This window comes from Meles meles, chromosome 12 (assembly GCF_922984935.1).
Source record: "Meles meles chromosome 12, mMelMel3.1 paternal haplotype, whole genome shotgun sequence".
Classification (NCBI taxonomy): Eukaryota; Metazoa; Chordata; class Mammalia; order Carnivora; family Mustelidae; genus Meles; species Meles meles.
This window is the reverse complement of record NC_060077.1, coordinates 6,638,928-6,662,849: the sequence shown is the minus strand read 5'-3', so window position 1 is coordinate 6,662,849 and position 23,922 is coordinate 6,638,928. Positions and strand designations below refer to the sequence as shown.

The 23,922-nt window shown below is 49.1% G+C and overlaps 1 protein-coding gene across 1 annotated transcript in view; it reads right to left on the bottom strand.

Annotated features, from left to right (window-relative positions):
* The window catches only part of NOS1 (nitric oxide synthase 1), a 111,440-nt gene that overhangs the window by 30,152 nt on the left and 57,366 nt on the right, over nt 1-23,922 (bottom strand). Inside the window, exons 6-17 of the mRNA XM_046025871.1 lie at nt 23,500-23,662; nt 22,624-22,715; nt 19,794-19,935; nt 17,125-17,264; nt 15,340-15,514; nt 11,883-11,984; nt 10,209-10,403; nt 9,723-9,808; nt 6,765-6,909; nt 5,378-5,482; nt 4,746-4,804; nt 1,816-1,932 (exon numbers count right to left, since the gene is read on the bottom strand). Of these exons, the coding sequence (XP_045881827.1) occupies nt 1,816-1,932; nt 4,746-4,804; nt 5,378-5,482; nt 6,765-6,909; nt 9,723-9,808; nt 10,209-10,403; nt 11,883-11,984; nt 15,340-15,514; nt 17,125-17,264; nt 19,794-19,935; nt 22,624-22,715; nt 23,500-23,662 (1,521 nt within the window). The remainder of the gene's footprint in view (nt 1-1,815; nt 1,933-4,745; nt 4,805-5,377; nt 5,483-6,764; nt 6,910-9,722; nt 9,809-10,208; nt 10,404-11,882; nt 11,985-15,339; nt 15,515-17,124; nt 17,265-19,793; nt 19,936-22,623; nt 22,716-23,499; nt 23,663-23,922) is intronic.

Below are 23,922 nucleotides of genomic sequence, written 5' to 3'. Positions count from 1 at the left end.
GCTCAGTGGGTTAAAGCCTCTGCCTTCCACTCAGGTCATGATCCCGGGGTCCTGGGATCGAGCCCCACATCGGGCTCTCTGTTCCGCGGGGAGCCTGCTTCCTCCTCTCTCTCTGCCTGCCTCTCTGCCTACTTGTGATTTCTCTGTCAAATAAATAAAATATTTAAAAAAAAAGAAAAAAACAAATTAAAAATAGGGCTACCCTATGACTCTGCAATTGCACTACTGAGTATTTATCCCAAAGACACAGATGTAGTAAAAAGAAGGGCCATCTGTACCCCAATGTTCATAGCAGCAATGGCCACAATCGTCAAACTGTGGAAAGAGCCAAGATGCCCTTCAATGGACGAATGGATAAAGAGGATATGGTCCATATATACAATGGAGTATTATGTCTCCATCAGAAAGGATGAATACCCAACTTTGTATCAGCGTGGACGGGACTGGAGGAGATTATGCTGAGTGAAATAAATCAAGCAGAGAGAATCAATTATACGGTTTCACTTCCTTGTGGAGCATAAGGAATAACACGGAGGACATTAGGAGAAGGAAAAGAAAAGTGAATTGGGGGAATTGGAGGGGGAGACGAACCATGAGAGACTGTGGACTCTGAGAAACAAACTGAGGGTTTTGGAGGGGGATGGGGGGTTGGGAGGGCCTGGTGTTGGGTATTAAGGAGGGCACGTATTGCATGGAGCACTGGGTGTGGTGCATAAACAATGAATCTTGGAATACTGAAAATAAAATTAAAAAAAAAAAGGGTACCGCTGGACAAAACTTCAATATCTAGGACCCCGTGATGTGAATTCATCTACCAAGCATTGCTGTGAGCAGGTATGAGAAGCTTCGGTTAGCAAAGTTCAGGAAGATTTGCAGCCAGGCCCAGATGCTCGGCTTACGTTAGCCTTGTGTTAACTAACATCGGCGAAACCAAGGATGTGACATCCAGTTTCTTTCTTTCTCGTCGAACTGAATTCACAACTGTTGAAATACAAAATATCTGTCTGTGCCCTACCTAAAATGACCTCTTGGGGGGCGCCTGGGTGGCTCAGTGGATTAAGCCGCTGCCTTCGGCTCAGGTCATGATCTCAGGGTCCTGGGATCGAGCCCCGCATCGGGCTCTCTGCTCCGCGGGGAGCCTGCTTCCTCCTCTCTCTCTGCCTGCCTCTCTGCCTACTTGTGATCCCTCTCTCTGTCAAATAAATAAATAAAATCTTAAAAAAAAAATGACCTCTTGGTGTGTGACCCCTGTACTTTGGTAAACACGGGGTTGCGCTCACATTTTTTGCATCTGACCGCACATTAGAGTCAGTCACATTAGAGTCACTTGGGAAACTAAGAAAGTAAAAGGCGATACTTGGGCCCAGTTCTAGATGAACTACATCAGAATCTCTGGAAATGGGGCTTGGTTATTGGTATATTGCAAACATCTCCAGATGATTTTGATGTGTGTGCAGGGTTGAGAGCCACTGGGGCATGGCGGAGATGTCTCCAGAAGCTTCCATCAGGTGTAAAACATATCACCGGGAAGCGTAGCTCGTTGAGTAATTTCTAGGGACCAACAACCTTCAGCACACAGGAGGATGGGCTGAGATTTGGGCGATGGAGCTCTGAGAGTGTGTTTAGGAAGAGGTGAGAGGAGAGCCCAGCTAGTGTGCTTAAACAGGTCGGGAGGAGTCACCAGACAATGATAATACAGCTGGCTATTCAAGAGAAGGTTGGAAATTGGAGGCAGACCCCCTCACAAAGAGCTCACTTTGCAGCTGAATCCAGCTCACCAAGATGTCTTCCCTGATGCCCTCAGTCCTTGCTCACCTCACGTTTGCCAGGGGTCCAGCACTTTCGAAGTTGTCTCTGAGGTCTGGCCCGTCACCCGATGATTTATGGGAGTCAGAATATGAGGAAACGCTATTGAATCGGACCTTGTAGCTCCTGCCAAAACAGAAGAGAGCCCGTGAGTCCTGACTTGGAACTGCTTGTTGAGGTCGACACCCCAGAGGATCTTCAAATGACCAGTCCTATTTCAGGACTTTCTCTCGCATGTTGAGACCATAAAACTTCTATGGACTCTTCCAGAATGGATCAACTTACCTTCATCCACCATGATGACAGCTAGCCACGTGCACATGACACCACGTGTATTTAAAAGGTTTCTGACCACACTCGACTCAGGAATCTTGAGAGCAAGATGGTCAAAATGATTTAATGGGAAAAAAAGTCACAAAGAGACTATTCCCTGACCATTAGACTACACTTCTTAGCTTGCCAAATTGTGATGAGCACACAAATCCTTCTGGAATGCTGTTAAAGGGCAGATTCTAATTCAGTGATCTGGGCAGGGTGAGGTTCTGCATTTCTAAGAAGTACCCAAGAGATGCCAAAGTTGTCAGTCCCCAGACCTCAGTCTGAGCAGCCAGGAGCTAAGTCAGTCTTAGCCAGCCAGCTAAGAACTAGCTTGTGCTGCCCGCTATGGTAGCTCTGTGCATTTACCGAAACATAAAGTTCAATGGATTCAAAAGAAACACAGTTAAATATTCTGTTCCTCGCTTGCGCTAGTCTATGTGTTAAGCGCTCAGGAGCCACGTGTGGCTAGTGGCTGCCATACTGGATAGCACAGTTGTAGACGAGTTACACTACCCTAGAAAGTTTTCCCGGATTGTGTCAGACAACTCCCTTTCGATGCTCTCACTCCATCAAGTTAGGGACCTTGGACGTTTCAGGGAGCTGTCACATTTCCCATTTCAAGGAAATGTGGAAAACGTTCTAGCACTGAGACATGGCATGAAAAGAGACTGAATTTTTTATTAAACTCTTCTGAAGGGGATTGAAGGGGAAGGAAGATGTCACTGGGACGCAGACCTCAGCATGAGAGTCTCGGAAGCCTTGAGACTTCAAAGAAAGATCCAGTTTCCCTGTTCTCCTCCAAAAGTGGGAAGTGTTGTTTTCAGGCAAAGAAAAACAACAACAAACAAACAAAACATAAAGCAAAACAAAACCCCAAGACCAGAAAACAAAACGACTCCCTCCTCCCCCGCCCCCAAACAAAAGCCCAACACCCAAACCAAAACAAAATGACATCCCGCAAACAAATCCGAGTGCAAAAGACAAAAAAAGACACTGCCTGTTCTGGCAGGCAGGGCTTCTGAGCTGGACGTTCTTCAAAGTTTTCGTTCCAGCATCAGGAAAGTTCTAAATATATGTAAGTGTATTTTCTGCCCTAAAATAGTCTCACATTGAGTCATTTCTGCAAATAAGTCATGCAACATATCGGGGGTGCTGTGTTGTTAGTGTGGGAGGGATGGTTAATGCTCGTGGGTTAAAAATAACGGCACATGTATTTGTATGAGGTTTGAGGTTTTTCCAACCGCTTTCCTCTTTGTTTTTATCTTTTGACCCTCTCAGCCACTCCCAGAAGTGGCTGGGGCAGAGATGGTTTCTCCCCATTTGGCAGATGAGAAAGACTGAGGCCCAGAGAGGTCAAATGCCTTGCTCAAGGTTGCTTGGTGCGTTAGTGGCACAGCCTGGGTTAGGACTCAGGTCTCCTTGAGACGCCGATGTGGCCTTGGATGCTTGGGCATTGGGCGCACACCCCCCCGCATGCATACACGAACATAGGGCACACACGCCCATGTACACAGCACACACACACTCTACCTCTGCTGGCTGTCACGGGCTGCAGCCAGACCACGGACTCCTGGATCACCTTGGGGGAGGGGAGGCCCTTTACGGGGAAAGAAACGCAAGGGTTCCGGGTACCTAGAGGGGAGAACGGATGGTGCCCTCTCTCTCCCTGAAGGAGGGGTGAGGGGGAGCCTGTGATGGTCACCTGGAAAGGAGAGGGGCAGGGAGAGCAAGGACAAAGATGGCTGAGCAGGAGGGATGCAGCTATCCCTTGGGAATGGAACGTATGTGAGCTCTGCAACAGGTGCTTTGCTAAGGAGAAAACTAGGAGAGGTTTTCTGTGGACCACGGTCTCTAAACACCAGTCAGCTAAGGCATTTGCTACACTCTGTGCTGGAGGAGATGCCATATCGGGCTCCTTGAAAGAGAGCTCGGCATGCATGTGCCCTATGTTCTCTGCTTTATGCAGGACTTACGGCTTTGCAAGGGTACTCGTGATGACAGGCCCCCTTATGAAATAAGGGTTCTTTAGAATCCAACCCTGCACTGGGACGCAATTTCACCACGAACATCTTTTGGCTACAGTTTTTGTTGTTGTTGTTGTTTTCTTTTTGGTTTTTTGTTTGTTTTTTTGCCTTATGAGGTATCTCATCTTCGGAACTCAACCTCTATACTAGCTAGAACTCCACCAGGAGCATCCCATGGAACAGTTCTGGGGAAAGAAACTCATTTTCACTGATTTCAAATGTATGTTTCCAAAGTGGAAAGATAATAAGAACCAGGGTCTACACTTAGGGGGTCCTGAGTTTTCAAAAGACGCCCACATCTATTTTCTCCCTCGGTTCTTACAAGTTAAGAAGTTAAGGCAGGTATAGCAAGTCCTATTTGATGGAAAAAGAAACTGAGGCACAGGACAGTAAAGTCACCTGAGGAGCCAGAACGTGAGCCCCAGTGAGCCCCCAACACCCACCAGCTAACATTGCTCACAAGTGGACCTTAGGTCACAAAAACCAGCCCGCACTCAAATGTGAACCCCCCCCCCAAAAAAGTGAACCCCAGATGCCAAAAGACAATCTTCAGTTACCCCCTCCACCGAGTGTGTGATGTGACCCTGATTCACTTACTTCCTTTCCTCGTGCACAGAGTTGGGATGCCTCATTTCCATCAAAGCACAGCCGAATTTCTGGAAGCCAAAAGAGATGACTGAAACATGGAGCAGGGACTTAGAAACCCGGAACAGGGTTGGGCGTCCGGGGTCCTGGCTGACACATCAGGCACATGCCTGAAGCCTCTGGGGGCCAGGATGCTAGGGACAATCAGGGGTTCGGGCTGGTCGGCTGTGTCTTTCACGTGTGTGAGTACACGTGGAAGGACACGCTGATGAAGCAACTGCAGGTGTGGACCCGCTACCCCCAGCACACAAATCCCCACTGTGGCTTTCTCTCTATAAAAATACCATCCCCGCTTCTCTTATCTGGAGCAGGGGATGTCAAAGTCCTGACTGGGGCATCCATTCCAAAGCACGGCAGCTCACTCAGGAGAGAGCATTTTCACTGAGGATCGACTCCTCAGCAGACATCATGAGACTGAGGTCTTGGAATTGTCCAATCTTTGTGGAACTTGGATCCAAATCGAAGTCATGGGCTTTTGAGGCTCTGGGAGGATTTGCTGGTGACCGGCAGGTATACCTGCTGTCCTTCCTCCCCACCCCCACCCCAATGGAGAACATGCTAGAACAGGTGAAAGGTCATCTTACCTCCCCATTCTCAGGGGGGTCTCCATTGCCAAAAGTGCTGGTAACCACGAGGACGAGAGTTTCATGTTCCAGATGTACAATGTCATATTCTTCCATGGACATCACCTAAGAGGGTGAGGATGAAGGAAGGGGGGGAGAGGAAGGGAGAATGTGACAAGGAGAGGAGGTAAGAGAGAACAAAAAGTGATGGGGGAAGGAGAAGAAGAGAGACAGAAGAAAAAGATGAGTCATCTTGAGCTATCTCCTTTGGAAGAAGAATCAAAAGTTCTGGGTGTCACTATTTCGATGGGCTCAAGTGGGCAGAACTAGAAGTTTTTTTTTTTTTTGGCAGTGTGGGGCCTTTCTATGGTCACAGTGGCCTGAAGGACCATAAAGAACCTGGGGGCGATGGTGGAAGGGGTTGGCCGCTAATAGAGATCTTGATTGAGATCCTTGGGCTTATACCTAAATGATCCTGGAATCTTCTTGACCACATTTAGACTGGGAATGGCCCAGCTGGCTTTGACCAGGTCTGCTTAGACTCCTTGCTAATCCTCCCTCCATCAGCATGGGACCTGGGCCAAGTAAGTCTGAGATTCCTGTCGTAAGGAAGATTATTGCCCTATATCCTAGCATGTCTTGAGCAACGTTTCTCTAAGTAGGTTCTGGGGAAACCCAGTCCCGTGAGAGGCTCCTTGAAAAGAGGTGAGCCATGAACTAACATGCTTATATTCCAACCCCTTTTCATTTGGAGATTAGAATACAGTAGACCTTGAACAACATGGGTTTGAACTGCATGGGTCCACTTATATGTGGGTTTTTCCCAATAAATATGGTACAGTATTGTCAATGCATTTTCTCTTCCTTCTCGTTTTCTTAATAACATTTTCTCTAGGTTCCTTCACCGTAAGAATAGAGTATATAATACATACAGCATACAAAACAGGTGTTTATCAACTGTTCATGTTATCATTAAGGCTTCTGGTCAGCAACAGACTATTTAAGTAGTTAAGTTTGGGGGGAGTCGAAAGATATATGCAGATTTTCAGCACCCCGACCCCCATGTTGTACAAGGGTCAACTGTATGGACTTGCTAACTGAAGGCTCTGAGACTGAACTGTGTTTAATGCAGAGCTTTCCAAACTCACCCCAGGTTTTCTCATAAACCCTCTAAGATTTGGCTCTGAGATGGGGTTTCATTTTGTGATTCCTGGACTCTCCTGGAAGGACATGGAAGACGGGCCTCAAAGTCCCCTGCAATTTATGCCAATATGCATGTGCATGCCGAAGGGGACCTCGAGATGTGCTTTCATCCATTCTCTAGGTTCTTCTCTGTTGACCTCCCTCCGTCCCTTCTCAACTGTGTTCCCCACGAAGGGCCAGGGAACTGGCGCTACCCCCGACCCACCTTGGCATCAAAGGCATGTTTGAAGATCTCGCACAAGGTTTTAGCATAGGCCTGCGACTTGCCCGTTTCTGTGGCATAAAGGATGGTCGCCTTGACCCTCTTGGCCATTGCCTGCCCCATGAGCTTGGCCGAGAACTTGACGGCTCTGGGGAGAAGAGGATGGAGAGGAAATGGGAAATGTAGAAAGGAGGGAAGATGTTAGACTGGGGCTTTTGGGCAAGAACCATGAACCCTGAAATGTAGTGGGAGAGAACTTACTCTCTCTTTTTTTTTTTTTTTAAGATTTTATTTATTTATTTGACAGAGATCACAAGTAGGCAGAGAGGCAGGCAGAGAGAGAGAGGAGGAAGCAGGCTCCCTGCTGAGCAGAGATCCTGATGTGGGGCTCGATCCCAGGACCCTGGGATCATGACCTGAGCTGAAGGCAGAGGCTTTAACCCACTGAGCCACCCAGGCGCCCGAGAACTTACTCTCTTGATCTCTGATGGTTTCAGGGACACTAGAAGCCCAAGTCTAGCAACATATTGACCCCTTTAATAAACCCCTCCAGAGCAACTAGTCATGAGCTAACATGGTTTGTTAGTTTTGTTAGTTTGTTCCTTGGTTGACCAATCCCAGTCTTGAGAACCTTGGTTTGCCAAGCATGGCCCCCATATATGATCCTTCATTCATTCATCAAAGGTTTGTTGGGTGCTAACTCACGTGCAGGGCATAGTTATACAAGCTGAAAAATATAGACATGTAGCTGTCATGAAGCTTTTATTCTAGTGTGTGTGTGTGTGTGTGTGTGTGTGTGTGCGCACGAGAGAGAGAGAGAGAGAGAATATATCACTAATAAATCACTAGGTATTGAGTTAGAAGGAATTTTAGAGGTTTATAAATCCATGAAGGAAGGGCTAAATCAGGCTTCATCTTCAGGGTCTTGCACAGAGCCTGATAGCTTACGGGCACTAAATAAATATCCATCGAAAGAGGAAATGAATTTTATTTTATTTATTTTTTTTAAAAGATTTTATTTATTTATTCGACAGAGAGAGAGATCACAAGTAGGCAGAGAGGCAGGCAGAGAGAGAGGAGGAAGCAGGCTCCCTGCTGAGCGGAGAGCCCAATGTGGGGCTCGATCCCAGGACCCTGAGATCATGACCTGAGCCGAAAGCAGCGGCTTAATCCACTGAGCCACCCAGGCGCCCCGGAAATGAATTTTAAAGATGCTGTTCCCACCAAAGCCCTGGGGAATTTGAATAGCAAGGCTAGGCTCTTTCCAGTTCAATGGAGAATTCAGAACCTGGGTTCCTTCCTTCCTGTTGATGAGGGCATAGGGGTGGCAGACAGGCAGAGGCTCAGGAAGGCCTGGGCTCACCTCCTGAGCCAGCATCCCTGGTCCAACGAGGATCCTCGGAGTAGGCAAATTGTTAATTACCCCCACCTAGGGATGATTGGTGGTAAATACATTTTTGAGAATCAGGGAAACCACCCACACTGCAGGAGGACCCCGAGCTCAGGGGGAGAAACAGAAAAGAATAAAAGGTGTCTGGAGGATTCCCTTTGAGTGATCAGAGCATAAAAAAGCATCTATAATTAACTACCATTGTTTCTATCCCACACTTAATAGTGCAATTAATGTTTTAGATTTCTTCTTCCTTTTTCTTCCCGAAACAGTTGAACTGAAGTGAAGCCAAAGGCTGCCCTCCCCGAGAATATCTGTGATTCTCTTGTTAGGGAAAGAATGGTTGCTGATGTGTTCTTGTGTGGCTGGAAGACAGGGGTTAGGTGGAAGGAGAGAGAGGGGAGGAAGACAGAGGGAGAGACATGGTATGAGCCATGTTAACGGAGCTAGAACCTAGTTTGGAGTCCCTGCAGGACCCACCAGGGCCTTGCTTCTGGGGTTCATGGAATGGATGGCATCTGCAGGGACTGCACCCTGAGGGTTCTGGACCAGAGGGTGCTGATGGAAGAGCCGCTCAATGCATGCCCAGATCCTCTGCCAAAAGGTTAACTCCAAACAGGGGTCTGTGCTGACGGGGTCCGTGGAGTTCATTTTCTGTAGGAGAAGGCTGACCTCCCCATCGGATCATCTCGGTCACCTCCCACATCATTAGTCAGCGGGTCCCTTGGTTGGCCACACATTCTCCAGGAATTATTACTCTTTGGTGACTTGGCCCATAACCTCTTTCCCTCCCTCCTTCCCTCAGTTAAGTCTTTTCATCTCATTCATCTCATTTCATCTCATTCATGACAGCCCAACTGTCATCTTTTGAAGGAAACCCTCTCTGACCTCCCAAACTCGGTTAGCTCTCTACACGGCACCATGAATCAGCCCTCAATGGCACTTGCAATGTTTACTGTATTTGTGTGATTCTTGGAAAATGAACGTTTGTGAGCTTTGAAAGGAACAACCTTGATCTGGCTCATCAGGCATCCCTGGAGATCAGCACAGTGCCTGGCACAAGGGAGACCCTCAGTATTCATTTCTTGGCCAAATGAATGAATGAATGAACGAGTGATGTTAGAGTTCAGCCCTGGGTGAGAGCCCTCTTGAGATGGCTCATCCCAGTTCCTCCTGCCTCTGGGTTCAGTGACTTCCTGTTGGTAGCTTGAAATTGGCCATGGAGGAGTAGTTACACCATGGAAATTGGCAAATGTTACAAATCTACATCATTATTATTATTACTAGAACCACTCTTGTCATTTTCAGGAGAGCTGGCCTATCAATAGGCCACTGCCCTTCAGACAAGAATTTAGGACATGGAAGTGAGGAACGTGAGGTTGGGAAGGAAAAAAGTTGAAGCAACATCCACATCTCAGACCCTCAGGCAAAGAAGGCATGAGGGGGTCAGAGAAGATGGAGAAGTCACGTCACATGAGGGGTCAGAGGCACATGCATCTGCCCAGCATCCTCTTTTGGGACTCTCTGAGTTTGGAGGCACTTCTATCCTCCACCCACTTGAGGAGACTTACTCTGCCAGCTTCTTGAAGCCGATGGCTCGCCGCTTTGTGGGGGTCCCATTGGTACCTTTCCAGACGTGGGTGTTCCAAGGCTCAGGCTGGGAAGAAAGGACCATGGTCAGTGCAGTGAGGAAGTCTAGTTCCCCTCAGGGGACACTCAGGACTTCCTGGGTGTCTGTGGCTGCCCAGCTATGTCCAACCCTCAGTCCTTGAAGGGACTGATTCTGCTGCTGGTGTACATAGCAGTCTTTGTATAGAATGGCTGGTCCAGTCTCCCTGCATTGTCCATCAAGACCTTTCCACTCAGCCCTTGGTCCCTCTCAAACACTCTCCTGGGGACCCCATTAGTCTCTGAGCTAGAGCTGTGCTGGCCAATATGGTAGCCACCAGCCACATTGGCCATGGTGCCCTTGAGTTCCCAAAGAGCAAGTCTGAATTCAGACATGCTTGAAGCAAATATTGAAGATTTAGCACCAAAGAGGCAGAGAGGGGCAGGACCTGGTATTCGAAGGAGGGGGTGAGCCGGTAGTTGAGCATCTCCTGGTGGAAGACCGGGGTGATGCTGCCGGACATGGGGGGCACAATCCACACCCAGTCAGCAGGGCAGCCCCCCCGGCAGCGGTATTCATTCTCCATGTGCTTAATGAAGGACTCGGTGGCTGAGTGGTGGTCAACGATGGTCACTTTGTCACTCTGTGGGAGGAGAGGGGATGGGGAGTCAGGAAGGAAAGGAAGCTGGGTTATTTCAGGACTCCCGTCCCCAGTGAGCAGCGTTTCCCAGAGGGGGGTCCCGGAGATGGCGTGAGGCAGTGTGAAGTGATTCTCCACACGTCCCTCTCAGTTGTACCCAAGGGAGAGTCTCCTTTTGGTACTAATCCGTTTTTAACGCCTCTCTTGCCAATTTTCCTCTCTCTTTCCTTCCCCACTGCCATTTTTCACCAGAGAGAGGAACCTCAGGCAGCACTAGCCAGAATTTAACAACTCTGTATTGTTTCCCTTGTGTTTGTTTGCTTATTAATTTATTTAGTATTATAATTGCCTTCTATTTATGGCAACTGATACTGACCCTCCATTTACGGTGCTGATATAAAATCCTCTTAAACATTTTTAAGTACTCAGGAGGAGTTTATTAAAATTAAGACACAGAAATTGCAGTGGAGGTGGGTGGATTGCCTATCTAGGTAACCCGCCCCCCGGGGCCTGTGCTGGTTGGCTGGTCTGGATTTGAACTTTGTCTGAAGAGCGCTTTCCCTCTCTGTCCACAAACCCTTGCTCCTTTCTGCATCTTCCTTCCTCAATTCCTCATCCCGCTCATGTCCCTCCTATCTCTGGCTCACCGGTATTCATGCCAGGCCTCCAGCCCATAGAACTATGCTCCATCCTTCTCAATGACTCCCCAAAACCCACTCCTCCACACTTGAGAGAGAAGAGGGGACTTCCTTCCCCCTCATGCCAACTCAACCTGTCTCCTCCCTGGGATGTTCCTACGTGTGCCCATTCTCCCTATGCCTGACATGGAGGCCCATGGTCCGTATTCACATCTACCCATGACTTGATCCATTCATTCTACTGTGTGTGCCTTCCACAGATGACTAGGTTCCCAGACTCTCAGTCCCCAGAGACAGAGCTAGCTGGTGTTATTACAGAGAGTGATCTCTATTCTACAGTCTTCTATAGACTTCTGCCTGGGAGAAGGCCAGCTAATGCCTGTCACTCTGGCATAATTATTAGCAATGTCTTCTTTTGCTCTCAAAAGTCTCATGGTTTAGATACTAAATTCTACAGCCATCCTATGTAATTCCACCTCCCATAGATCCACACATTCAGAGGGACGATATGCTTCTGATAACGAAGATGGGTATTCGTGTCCATTATGTGATAGTCTGAACCCCAAAGAGGTGGCAAGACACAGAGGACGCCTGCCGTCCCAATTCCAATAAATCAGAAGCAACAAGTCCCAATGCCCCTCCCCCATTTTTCATCTCTTCCTCCAATGGTCTCCACCCAAGATCCAAAATGGAGATCAAGGCATGTGTGTTGGGAAGTAGAACTTGCTGGTGAACAGATCTCCCCCCTCCTGGTAGCCAGGTCTCTTGACCTTCTGCTCCAAGCCTCTGGAAGGCTTTAGTGCCCCCTGGAGACTTTCCAACCAGGGCGTGTGCTCTGCGCTACCTGAAAGCTATAGAGAACAGCAATGTTGATTTCCACCAGCGCCTGGTCCTTCCACAGGGAGGACGTCTTCCTCATGTCCAAGTTCATCTTCTTGGCCACTTCCTGAAACAGAAACGAAACACAGACTCACAGGCTGGGCCACCGCAGGAGAGACAGGGCTACCAATGAACTCCTTCACCAAGTAGCCAACTCACTGCCAGGCTGACAAACTCACTCAAAAGACTTTTCTATTGAGAACCCACTGGTAGTAGAAAGCTAGAGTGACTTGGGTGGCCGTTTTATTTTTGAGCTTACCTTCTAGTGAGGGAGAGAGACAGTTAATATTGTGATAAATGCTAATTCCTAGGGAGAAAATAAGACAAGGAAGGGAGATGAAGAGGGATAAGGGGGCTGACTGAGCTAGGATAGTCAGGAAAGACCCACTGTTAGGTGGCATTATCGGGTGAGACCCAGATGATGAGAAGAAGCAAGGTCTATGGAGGGAAGGTTTTAGGCAGAGAGAACAGCAGGTGCAAAGACCCTGAGGTGGGATCAGGCTTGTACCATCTGAGATATAGAAGAAGGCCAGTGTATTTGAGGGGCGGGAGCAGTCAGCCATGGGAGTTGGTGGGAGAGAGAGGCAGGACTGGATCGTGCAGGATCTGGGATAAACCTAGGAGTCAGGATTTCATTCCAAATATCATGGAGAGGGTCTTTGGAGGGTTTTAAGCAGAAGAGTGGGTCTGGAAGTGAATCATCTGCTTTCTAGAAGGAAAAGCTCTCCACCGATCCTGCTTTATGTGTGGAGAGTAGCCATGCTTGGGATCCACATCGCAGGGGTTCTGAGCTCAGGGGAACACCTGCCTTGAGTCTATCTGACAGATAAGGAAACTGAGGCTCAGAGAGATCCATAGAGCCATTTGGCCTTGGAGCTGGGGCCCAGGCAGGGGCCCAACCTCCAACACCCAAAAGCAGCTACCCAGCTAGCCGACTGCATTGGCTACAATGGAAACAAACCAGCTCCTGACTACTCGAGCTGAACCAGGGGCTGATGTCAGGAGTGGGGAAGATCCAACGGCAAATTCATTAATTAGATCTTTGCTTTTCCTTCCTCTGTCAATTCTAGTCACTTGTGGGAGCCCAGGTCTCATTATGGGGCTAGGAGGCGACAATTTCTCAGGTTTGGGGAAACGGCTTCCCAGCCCAGCTGTCAACATTTGTACGTAACAGAGAGTGGACTGGGAGGGCTGGCACGGGAGTGTGTCTCATTTAAGTTACTCGGGGAGGACTGCCTACATGGAAATGTAAGCAGAGACCACGAAAGCAGATCTCGTATTAATCCATTCTTTGCGGCTGGGGTGCTCGGGTCTGCTGTGGACCTTTGGCAGTGACACATCCACAGAAAGAAAGAAATTTTCCGCTTTACATAAATACATACAAAACTTGAGTTATCTTATGAGAGAGCAAAGTGCCTGTGGCCATGAAGTTGCCATTGTAACTTCCCCACCATTACTGTGGTTACAAGAATGGAAAGCAGGGGCGCCTGGGTGGCTCAGTGGGTTAAGCCTCTGCCTTCAGCTCTGGTCATGATCTCAGGGTCCTGGGATCGAGCCCCGCATCGGGCTCTCTGCTCCACAGGGAGCCTGCTTCCTCCTCTCTCTCTGCCTGCCTCTCTGCCTACTTGTGATCTCTTTGTCAAATAAATAAACAAAATCTTAAAAAAAAAAAAAAAAAGAATGGAAAGCAGTTACAGGGGGAAAAAGCAGTTACAGGGGGAAAAAAAAAGACTCTATGATTAAAAAAAAAAAATTCCCCAAATGTCATTGGAGCCACATCTATGGAAATTGCCTGAAACGTCTTTTCCTTTCCTGCCGTAAGTTTGCAGAGATCAGTGGCTGCCCAGTAGAATCTTCTAGGGAGCTTTGAAAAATGCTGGTATTGAGGCTCTATCCCTGAGCAATTATATCTGAATCCCGGTGAGTGGGACTCAGGCATAATATAGTCCCCTAGGTTATTCCAGTGTGTGGCAAGGCTGAGGACCCCTGGCTTCCGTTGCCAAGCTGATACCGATGGGATTTTTTAAAAAATTGAGACATCGTGGGCATAGAACATTGGTGTGAGTTTTAGGTGTACAGACTTAAGGTGCCGGTTTGATACATTTCTACAGTGCGACATGATTACCACTGTGAGTTAACACCTCTATCATGTCACATAATTATTATTTCTTTTTCTGTGTTGGGAACAATTAAGACCCAGTCTCTTAGCAACTTTGAAGTTTATAATTCAGTATTGTTGACTATAATTACTCTTCTCTGCATTAGATTTCCAGAACTTATTTATCTTTCCGCTGCAAGTTTGCACCCTGAAACATCTCCTCCCTAACTCCCCCACCCACCAGCCCCTGGTAACCAGCATTCTATTCTCTTTTTATGAATTTGGCTCTTTTAGAGTCCACATACAAGAGATATCGCAAAGCATCTGTCTTTCTCTGACGTATCTCACTTAACACAACGTCTTCAAGGTCATCCATGTGAACACCCATGGACTTTATTTTGTTATTATTATTTCTAAAGATTTTACTTATTTATTAGAGTGAGAGAGAGAGAGAGGGAGAGAACAGTCACAGGCATGGGGAGCGGCAGAGGGAGAGGGAGAAGCAGACTCCCCACTAAGCAGGGAGCCCGATGCGGGGCTCAATCCCAGCACCCTGGGATCATGACCTGAGCTGAAGGCAGACACTTAACCGATTTGAGCCACCCAGGCATCCCACACCCATAGATTTTAACAACAGAAACCTAATGCTCGATTATGAGTTCCAGTCTTCCTTATTTACTGTGTGACATAGGCCCAGTGCTTAACTTCTCTGTTTCTTTTGCCTCCTTTTGAAACACTGCCGGCCACGGCAGACAGCTGTTAGGAGTAACAGTTGCTGGCAAGACCACAGCTATCCTGAGGCTTTCGCCAGATTTGAGCTCCAGACGCCACCCTAGCAGCCCTTAGTAGATGAGGATGACTCAGCCAAGGAGGGAATCAGACTCTCCACGGAGACATGCATTTGCTGACACACCGTTGCCAGGCAAGAAACGTCCCGAGTTCATGGGTCATTTTCAAGCCATTCCAATAAAAGGCTGTGTAAGCCGGATGGTTAGGAACTTGGACCATAAGGCAGACTGAGTTCTCATCCCCACCTTGAGCCTGTCACTCTAACCTCTGAAAGGCCTCAGCTTCCTCATCTGTGAAATGGCGATTATCAGACGCAGAGGTGATACACAGTGCTTGGCACAGTGCCTAGCTCACAGCCCCTGCGCCGTTCCCGCTGCGGATGCTCTGGGATTACCCGGGGCTTCACCCGCGGCGCAGCCTCTGTTCTGACCTTTGCAGGTTTCCAAGACCCAAAGCTCAGATGTGGGGACAGAGCACTGGGCCCGCCCCCTCTGTCTCCTGCCTGCCCATCGCGATGGCCAGGGAGGGACCTCACCTCCAGGATGTTGTATCGAGAGTTGTCACAGTAGTCGCGGACGCCGATCTCCGTGCCCATGTACCAGCCACTGAAGGGGCAGGCGCTGAACTCCAGGCCGCCAATCTCCAGCAGCATGTTGGACACAGCGGGGAGGCCGTACCACTTCAGGCCTAGATCCTTGAACCACTCAAACCTGCAGAGAGCGACACGGCCCAGCTCACCACCGGGCAGGAGTCTCAGGCAGACGCGTGGGCGGGGCAGCAGGAGTCCTGGGATGTGGAAATGCCAGCGGCCTCCTGGGGCTCGCTAGGTTAGCCCCTGACCCCTGAGCTCCATTTCAGACCGGTAGGATCGCAGGATCCACAGCCAGGCCCAATGATACGCATTTTTAACGTGTCTCCCAGGTGATGTGGAGGAACACGCAAGCCTGGGAGCCACTGCACTGGGCTGCTATTGATCTCCAGAACCCACTCTGAAAGTTAATCCAGGAGGGAGTCTTGCCAAATTCCTTCCTACCCCAGGGCCTTTGCACGGCATGTCCTTCCTCCCGGGATCCTCTCTCTTTCTTCTGTGTCTGCCCAGCCCTTACCTGACCTTTAATTCTCAGCTAAAATGTTACTTACTCTGGAAGCCCTCCCTGACGCTCAGTTTAGGCTGGGTCAGGTGGCTTGATGCCTCTGGGGATCATAAAATTTCTTTTGTAGCACTTTATTAGAATTAAATATTTATTTCGGTAAGAGTATGTGTTAAGTTCTCCTTCTTGGGACGGAGAACACCATGGAGGCAGCGACCAACCCAGCTATAAAGGGTTGCACAATGCCTGGCCCAGAGCAGGATTCATAAACCATGTTGATGGAATGCATTGATGAATGCAGACCAGGTTACACCGGGAAGATCGGGTGAGTTCCCAGATACTGGGCAGTGTCAGGAGCCTCAGGAAACATGCTCCCTCTCCAGGGATGGGACGAGGGTGAAGTCATTAAGGCTCTAGCCTTGGCTGCAAAATTTAAGAGGGCTCTAACAAACCCAGTAATCAAGACTAGCACTATTTTTTTCTTTATATTATATTCTAAATTAACTCCAAGTTTTCCAAACAAAATGAGTGCAAAAAAGAAATCCACAACAAGCCATCAAAACTTTAAATAAAGACAGGTCTCACCTTGCATATGCATGGCTCACCTTGCTTGCTTTACTTCAATCTCAGTCCTGACCTGGATCCCATCTTTATTTAAAATTTTCACATAAACATTTTAAAATGAAATTTTGATAAATTTTTTGAAACAAAAATTTTTATAAAAAGATTGCATTAAAATAATATTTGGATTATTGAGCTTTTTGCCCCACCCCACTCCATTTTGCCTCCAAGGTCAGGGTCTCACTATGGATTTCCTTCGTTCTCAAAATGTGAATTCCACTCGTGCTGCTGGCCCGGCTCTTACAGTTCCTTCCTGGCTCCAAATTCCTTCTGGACTTGGCCCGTCAGGTCACATAGTTTTAAACAGCTCTATTTAAAATGAGTGCCCACAACAGGACAGGAGGTGCTTCTGGCTTTCTGGAATGCTGGAAAAAGGCTGGAAAAGGGCAGGTCCCGGCTGACTGCATAGGAGTGGGGTGAGGAGGGAGATTATGGTTCAGAAGAGACGGTCATCCCCTGGCTGGTCAAGGACGACTTACTGCTTGGGGGAATCCACTGTGAGCAAGGAACCAAGACCCCCTTTTTGCCTGTCTGGGCTAGAGGGAGAGGCAGAGAGGGGCACTGGGTGAATCCCCCCCTACCTCCCTCCTCCTGCCAGCTCCTCTTACTTGGGGTGCCTGATAGGCACTTCCAACACCAGCTCTGGGGGAATCTGGAACAGCTCGGGGTCGTTGCCGTTGGCCTGGAGCAGGAGTGGCAGGACGTCGAAGCGGCCCCTTGGGGGTTTCCAGCCCTGCTGGACGCAGATCTGCAACCAGAAGTGGCCAGGTCACCCCTCCTCCACCGCTATCATGCCCCAGGCCCCCCAGCCACAGCGGCAGTGGGAGGAGGCGCAGAGATCCCAGTGCAAGCCGGCCAGCGGCACTTTCCTCTGGAGGCTCTGGGCCACGTTGTTCTTGCCCACCGGGGACTCCCGGATGGCAAGAGCGGAATCTGACTGTTTTATCGACACCACCCTCGAGCCCAGGATCTGGCACATCCTAGGTCCGCACTCCGGAACTGCGTGCATCGGGTACCCTGAGATAGAAAGAAAACCTACCACATTTGACGAGGGCGGAATGATCAGAATTTGTGCATCAACGCATCTGTGAGAGTAGCTGTCGAATCGAAATATAAAGCAAGCCACATCGGTAATTGAAAGTTTTTTAGTAGCTACATGTAATTTAATTTAAATTTTAAATTTTTTAATTTTAATTCTTTAAAAAAGATTTTATTTATTTACTTGACAGAGACAGAGTCAGAGAGGGAACACAAACAGGGGGAGTGGGAGAGGGAGAAGCAGGCTTCTCGCTGAGCAGGGAGCCTGGTGCGGGTCCGATCCCAGGACCCTGGGACCACGACCCGAGCTGAAGGCAGACGCCTAATAACTGAGCCACTGAGATGCCCCTTAAATCTTAATTTTTTTTTAAATTTTAATTTTTAAATAAGATTTTATTTATTTGAGAGAGAAAGTTAGAGTGAGTGGGAGAAGCAGACTCCCTGCTGGTCAGGGAGCCTGATATGGGGCTCGATCCCTCATGACCTGAGCTGAAAGCAGACACTTAACCAACTGAGCTACCCAGGGCCCACTTTAGTAGCTACATTTAAAAAAGTAAAAAAGAGCCCAAAATATAAAGCAAGTGAAATAATTTAAATAATAGGCTCATTTAAATAATATATTTTAATTCCAATAATATTTGATTATTAATTACTAATCATCATAATTATAATATTTATTATATTGGTATTAACTTATCAATATTATATTAAATAAAATACTGATAGCAATATATTCTAATATATTTAACATTTAAGTTAAATATGTAATATAGTTTTCCCAAAAATATATCAAATATATATAACATATAATTAAATGTATTAATTATCATTAATGTCATGATGATAAATTCTTAAATACATTATTAATATTACTATAATAAAAGACGTTTAACAAGTGTCAATACATTTATTAACTCAATGGGTATATTAATTTTTAATAAATATAATAGCCAAATTATCTACAATATTATTTCATATGTAATCAAGATAAAAATTATTAATGAGCTATTTTCCACTCTCTGTTTTGTTCTCAGTCTTCGAGATCTGGTGTGTATGTTACAAATACGACACACCTCAATTTGGATTTTTCCGGGGCTCACAAGCCTCACGTGGCCAGGGGCTGCACAGGGAGAGTGGGTTTCAAAAGACACGGTTATGGTTATGTTTGGGGTGTTTCTGTCTGCAGTGTCCGTAGAAAGAGGAAGTACGAAATCAGGGGCTTAGGAGAACACGGGCTGTCAGCAAGGTTTCTGGAGACAGAAGGGGAGGAAGACGCTGGGGCCTTTCTGTTCCGGTGGCCAGGAGGACAAGGTCAGCCAACTTTGCAGTTAGCGCTCAGCCAAGTGGAGCCGAGAGTCTGGCTGAGTCGGAATCAGCACAGGTGCAACTCCTGGTTGCCCTGGTTACAGCCCCTTCTCCTCCATAATAGTATTTTAATAAGAAAAGCCACATGCAAATGAAGTCAGCTGTCATGAGGGACTGGAGAAGCCTTTGATCTTGCCAGCCCTGTCCCGAGGGGTGGTGTTTGAGGAAAGGACAGAGATGAACTTCAGCTGGGGATGAGTGGGTGATAAATAAGAAGGGAGCCGGGCTGTGTGCCCGAGCTCGTTCTCGGCATGGGTCTGCCTGCGGTGTCTCCTACGGGCACAGGTGCTTTGCCTGCGCTACCTGTCTGCAGCTCCACAGATGGGGAGATGGTGCTGTTCGTGTTCCTGCTGGCTTCTATGAACGGACTTGGGCCACCAGAAACTGGGGTCGTCTTGGTACGATGCAGAGACAAGCCCATCCAAAGAAGGGCTGGGTAGCTAGAAGCGGGTAAACAGATGAATGAATGATAGGAGTCTGATGTAGTACCCGGCTCGGAACCGGTATACGTGTCAGCTCCTCTCCGGCTCGTGGGAGGCAGATGTGGACTGCACGTCAGCTTTCTCTGTGCTCATTTGATGGCTTTGGGTAACTCAGTGGGCTATGGTGAGGCTCAGTCTAGTCATCTGGGAAGTGGGACAACAGTTCCTATCATGAGAGCTGGGGGAGGTAATGGAACAAAATGACCAAATGGCCAACTGGAAGGGCACCAGACGGAGTGGGGGCAGCCAAAAGGAGCAGGAGGTCTGGAGAGGAGTCAGTGGTACCCCAATGGCCGCTTTCCCTATGACGATAACATTAAAGTAAGAAAAGGCTGTGGATGAAGCCAGTTTGGGGGATTCAGAGCCCAGGCGGGGGCCACGGGGGCACATACCTCTGTGAATTCCACATTGGCTGGGTCCCCTAGGATAGAGCCATCGGGCTGCTTGTAGCCGGCATAGCGGATCAGCTGAGAGTTCCAGACCCGGAAATCGTGCTTACCGTCGGTCCTCTGCGGAAATATGGTGATGGCAGACCTGGGACGGAGAGAGGGGGACGTGTGCTGTGGGCCGGGGCTCGCACCTCACGGACCTACTGGAAAGAGCATCACCCAGTGCGTGAGGCTCAGGACGGATGACCTCTGTGCCAAGGTCCTCAAGGGACCATGGAGCTGCTGTTGGAAGGGAGGGACTATGTCCTGTCCCTCCACAGGAGCACTGGTCTGAGGCAGGGTGGAGGATGGGAGGTCCCATGCCAGCCCACCAAAAAACAAAGACTGCTGCCCTAATTGGAGACTCAAACACGCTTGACGTGGGCTAGTTTCCCCAGGGGTCTTTGGCAGCAGGTGATCTCCGGGGAAACAATGTGGGATTCTCCTTCCCTCTAAGAGCCCACCACTGATTCCCAGTTCCAGTCTTGCTCTTATCTCCATCCTTAACTTCTCGCCCCACCCGCCCACCCCAGTACCGTTCCGAAGTCTACACACTTACAGCTAAGAACTCCTAGTGCTTCTCTCGCACTCACATTTATTTGCTTTAAACGAAAACTGGAGATCGCCACTGGCCTCGCCTACCTAAACAGGCAACTAGGAGACCGTATACCATTATTACATTGCAGGAAGGTGTTGCGCTCTGGGGAGCACCTCTGATGGGGAGATCAGCAGCGTTAGAGAGGTGTTATGGATGTCTCCTCACCAAACTGAGACTTCCTCTTTGGCATCATCAGAAGGATTGAAAACAACAGAAAGGAGAATGACTTCTTCACAACGAGGTTCAATGCGAACTCATCCCAGGAGCTCCGGCCACCCCGGCTCGTCAGCGTCATCTGCGGACTCGATCCCAGGCTAGGGGAGCAGCCACCCTGGCTTGTGTCCCCATGAGGATCACGGGGCAGGTCCAGCCCATTGCTTGGAGACCTCCTCCTCTACACATTCTGCCACTGCAACGTGGCCCTGCTGCCCATGTTGGCAGGAGCCCTTCTCTGCTGTACGTGCCCAAATTCAAGGCCGGACTCTGATTCACTTCCTCTACAAAGCATCCTGTCTTATCTGTTCCCAGGGCCACCTTCTTTCTGAGTACCTGTGGGTCTTACCGTGTGCCTAAGACTATTTCATTTAACACTGCAGGGAAGGTACACTGCACCAGGTGGGGTGAGTCTAGAACGAGGGCTGAAGGTAGGAGTCCCACAGAGGCACGAGGGCTCCCAACAGCCTCCTGGCAAAGGCGCCATATTGGAGATGAACACAGAATGAGTCAAACTGACAGCGTTCCCTTCAGCAGTAAAACACGCTGCCGTTTCTTTGGTTGAGCACCAGATAAAGGGTGTTTGTGTAACATATATATTTTAAAAGCGTGTTTAGAAACACCAGAATCACACTCAGCGGGTGGAATGCTTACTCTGTGTGCGGGAACTGAGACCAACAGGAGAAACAGAACCCATTTATGTCTCCTAAACATAATTTCACTGAACGGCAGATTGAACGCCTTACATTTCCCTCTCCCTCCCTTCTTCTCCTTTGCCTGCGTTCTTCTGTTACGGCTAGACTATTTCTGTGTATGGTATACTTTTTCTGCTGGCCTTCCTATCACGTCCAGATGTGTGGTTGTCAAAAAAAAGAGAATCGGTTGAATAGTTTCTTTAGGAGAAGATCTCAAGAACCCCCACAATTAATAACCTGAAAAAAGGGGAGGTGCACTGTCTGACTTTTGGTGACCCCCCCACCCAATATTGCTTCGTAATAGCACCATTTAGAAACTACCAGAACAGCCCCTAAGCTCCTGGAGGGCTGAGACCTGGGGTCTCCTTTGACACTCAGGATATAGAGGACGGTTCTTTGATGTTCTCCGAGCTTTGAGGTCTTTTAGGAAAAGATCGAAAGACCAATTCCCCAAGCAGGCTCTGGGCTTCTATTATAGGCCCCTTCCCTCCTGGTGGGCTCAGCTGGAACGGCGTTTCCTTCTCAAGGAAGGGACATGGCCAAGAAAACCCATGCTAAATGCAAGCGAGCCACTATGGGGATGAGTTCAGTGCAGGGATTCTGCATCTCCCTACAGGGACTCTCCCTACAGTGGCACGCAGGGACACACCGCGGGGCTGGTCCTCAGCAGCTGGGACCAGACGCTGAGCCAGATCCGAGGGCAGAGGCCTGACAAGTAGAACTGGCCAGCCGCAGGGTCCCAGCCGTTCCCTTCCAGCAGCAACTTGCCAGCGCGGAAGCCACCAACCCACACCGGAGCCTCCCTGCCTTAACCTGCTGCCGGGCCTTTGTTCTTTGTTTGGGGTGAGAGGAGTCCAAGGTGTGGCTCGGCTTGGTGGAACCTGAAGGAGCCATGCCCACAGTGACAGGAAGAGACATTGTCTTTTAAATCCAGGAACATTCTAAGACAGCTCCAGGCTACGGCAGGAGCTGGTACAAGCAGGTCCCCACTGGCACTGGGATTTTCCGAGTCCTGGGAATGGGAAACACCCCTTCCTGCCCTTTCCATGCGGTTGATACCGAACTGTGGGTTGAACGTGATTTGGGCCGCGGCAGCTTTGCAACCCTTCAAGAGTCCCAAGAGACGGGATATGGCAGGTGGGACAAAGCAGTCAGGACACCTCTCCCAGCCGGGCCCTCTCCCCGAGAGGAGAGGGGGAGCATTTCCTCGGCAGGCGAGCCGACTCCAGACCCAAGGGTCAATGCTTTGGGGACATCAGACGCCCCTCCCGCAAGCCGGCAGGCTCACCTGAGGTTCCCTTTGTTGGTGGCATACTTGATGTGGTTGCAGATGTAGTTGAACATCCCGTGGGCCGTGGTGCAGTCGCGGGCATCAAACACCTGCCAGGGGCACGTGGTGAGAATGGGTGCCTCCTCCCTCCCTCCTCGGCTCCCCCAGGACAGCCGAGGTGAACCCAGAGCCCACTCCACCTGCTGCCCCACTCGGGGAGCGAGCACTCCGCTAATGAGACCTGGGCTGGGTTTTATAGTGTGTGTGTGTGTGTGTGTGTGTGTGTGTGTGTGTGTGTGTGTGTGTTTCTCTATCCTAATAACCACAGTCAACCAAACCAGGAAAAACCCCCTGAAAGCAGGCACAGTGTGTAGGTACAGGTGGCTACAGGATGGTGAGTAAAGGAGTGACTTTAGTGGGCTGGATATATTTCCTGCTGAGTTACTAGGGATCAGGGATTTAAGAACAAAACAAATGACAATCAAAAAACCCCCCCTTGGTCTTGATAATGAAACTACCTGCAACTTCAGACTATTTCCCTGGGGTGGGGGGTGGGGGGTAGAAATCTTAGCAGGGGACGCAGAATCTAACGCTTTCAGGGAGTAGACAGAGAATATAAATTAGAAAGTAGGAGGAAGACAAAAGGGAATGGTAGGGTCTGTGGTAAAGTGGAGAGCATAAGCCTCACCAAGAGATGTGCAAGTTCCTTTTTTAAAAAAAGCACTGTGTTGGCTCAGTGAGACATGACTATGAGGCAGAGTCAGTCATGACCTGAGAATCTGGGCCCCGGTGACCACCACCCGCTGTCTCGCTGTGACTTCCAGGTAGCCTTGGAAAGAGCTGAGCCTTGGTAAGGCTCATCCCTCCCCACCCACCAAAGAGCTCACTGCCTACCTGCAGCTTGGACCACTGGATCCTGCCAACGCAGCGGGACGCGTTCCGCCAGGCGTGCTTTGCCCCGTAGATGAGCTCCGTGTCTTTGAGCTGGTAGGTGCCCGTGGTTTCAATCTCTTTGTTCACTTCTTCCAGTCTCTCTGTGTGGGCTTTGGAGCCAAATCTGAGTGAGGAAGGAAGGGACATGGGAGTGTCACCTTTTCTCCTGAATTAGGGGTCAGTGGAAAGAGCAAACCATTCCAGGAGGGCAAAAGCCACAGCAAGTCTGAGTTGATATGTGGACACAACGGTTCAAGCATAAGCAGACTGCGAATTCAAATGCCCACGAAGGCCCAGTAGTGACCGAACTGGCTGGGTGGGGACTGTGGCCAGCAGGCGAGCCTATGTCTGGTTCAAAGGGGCAGCTAGCACTCTGCCGGTAGG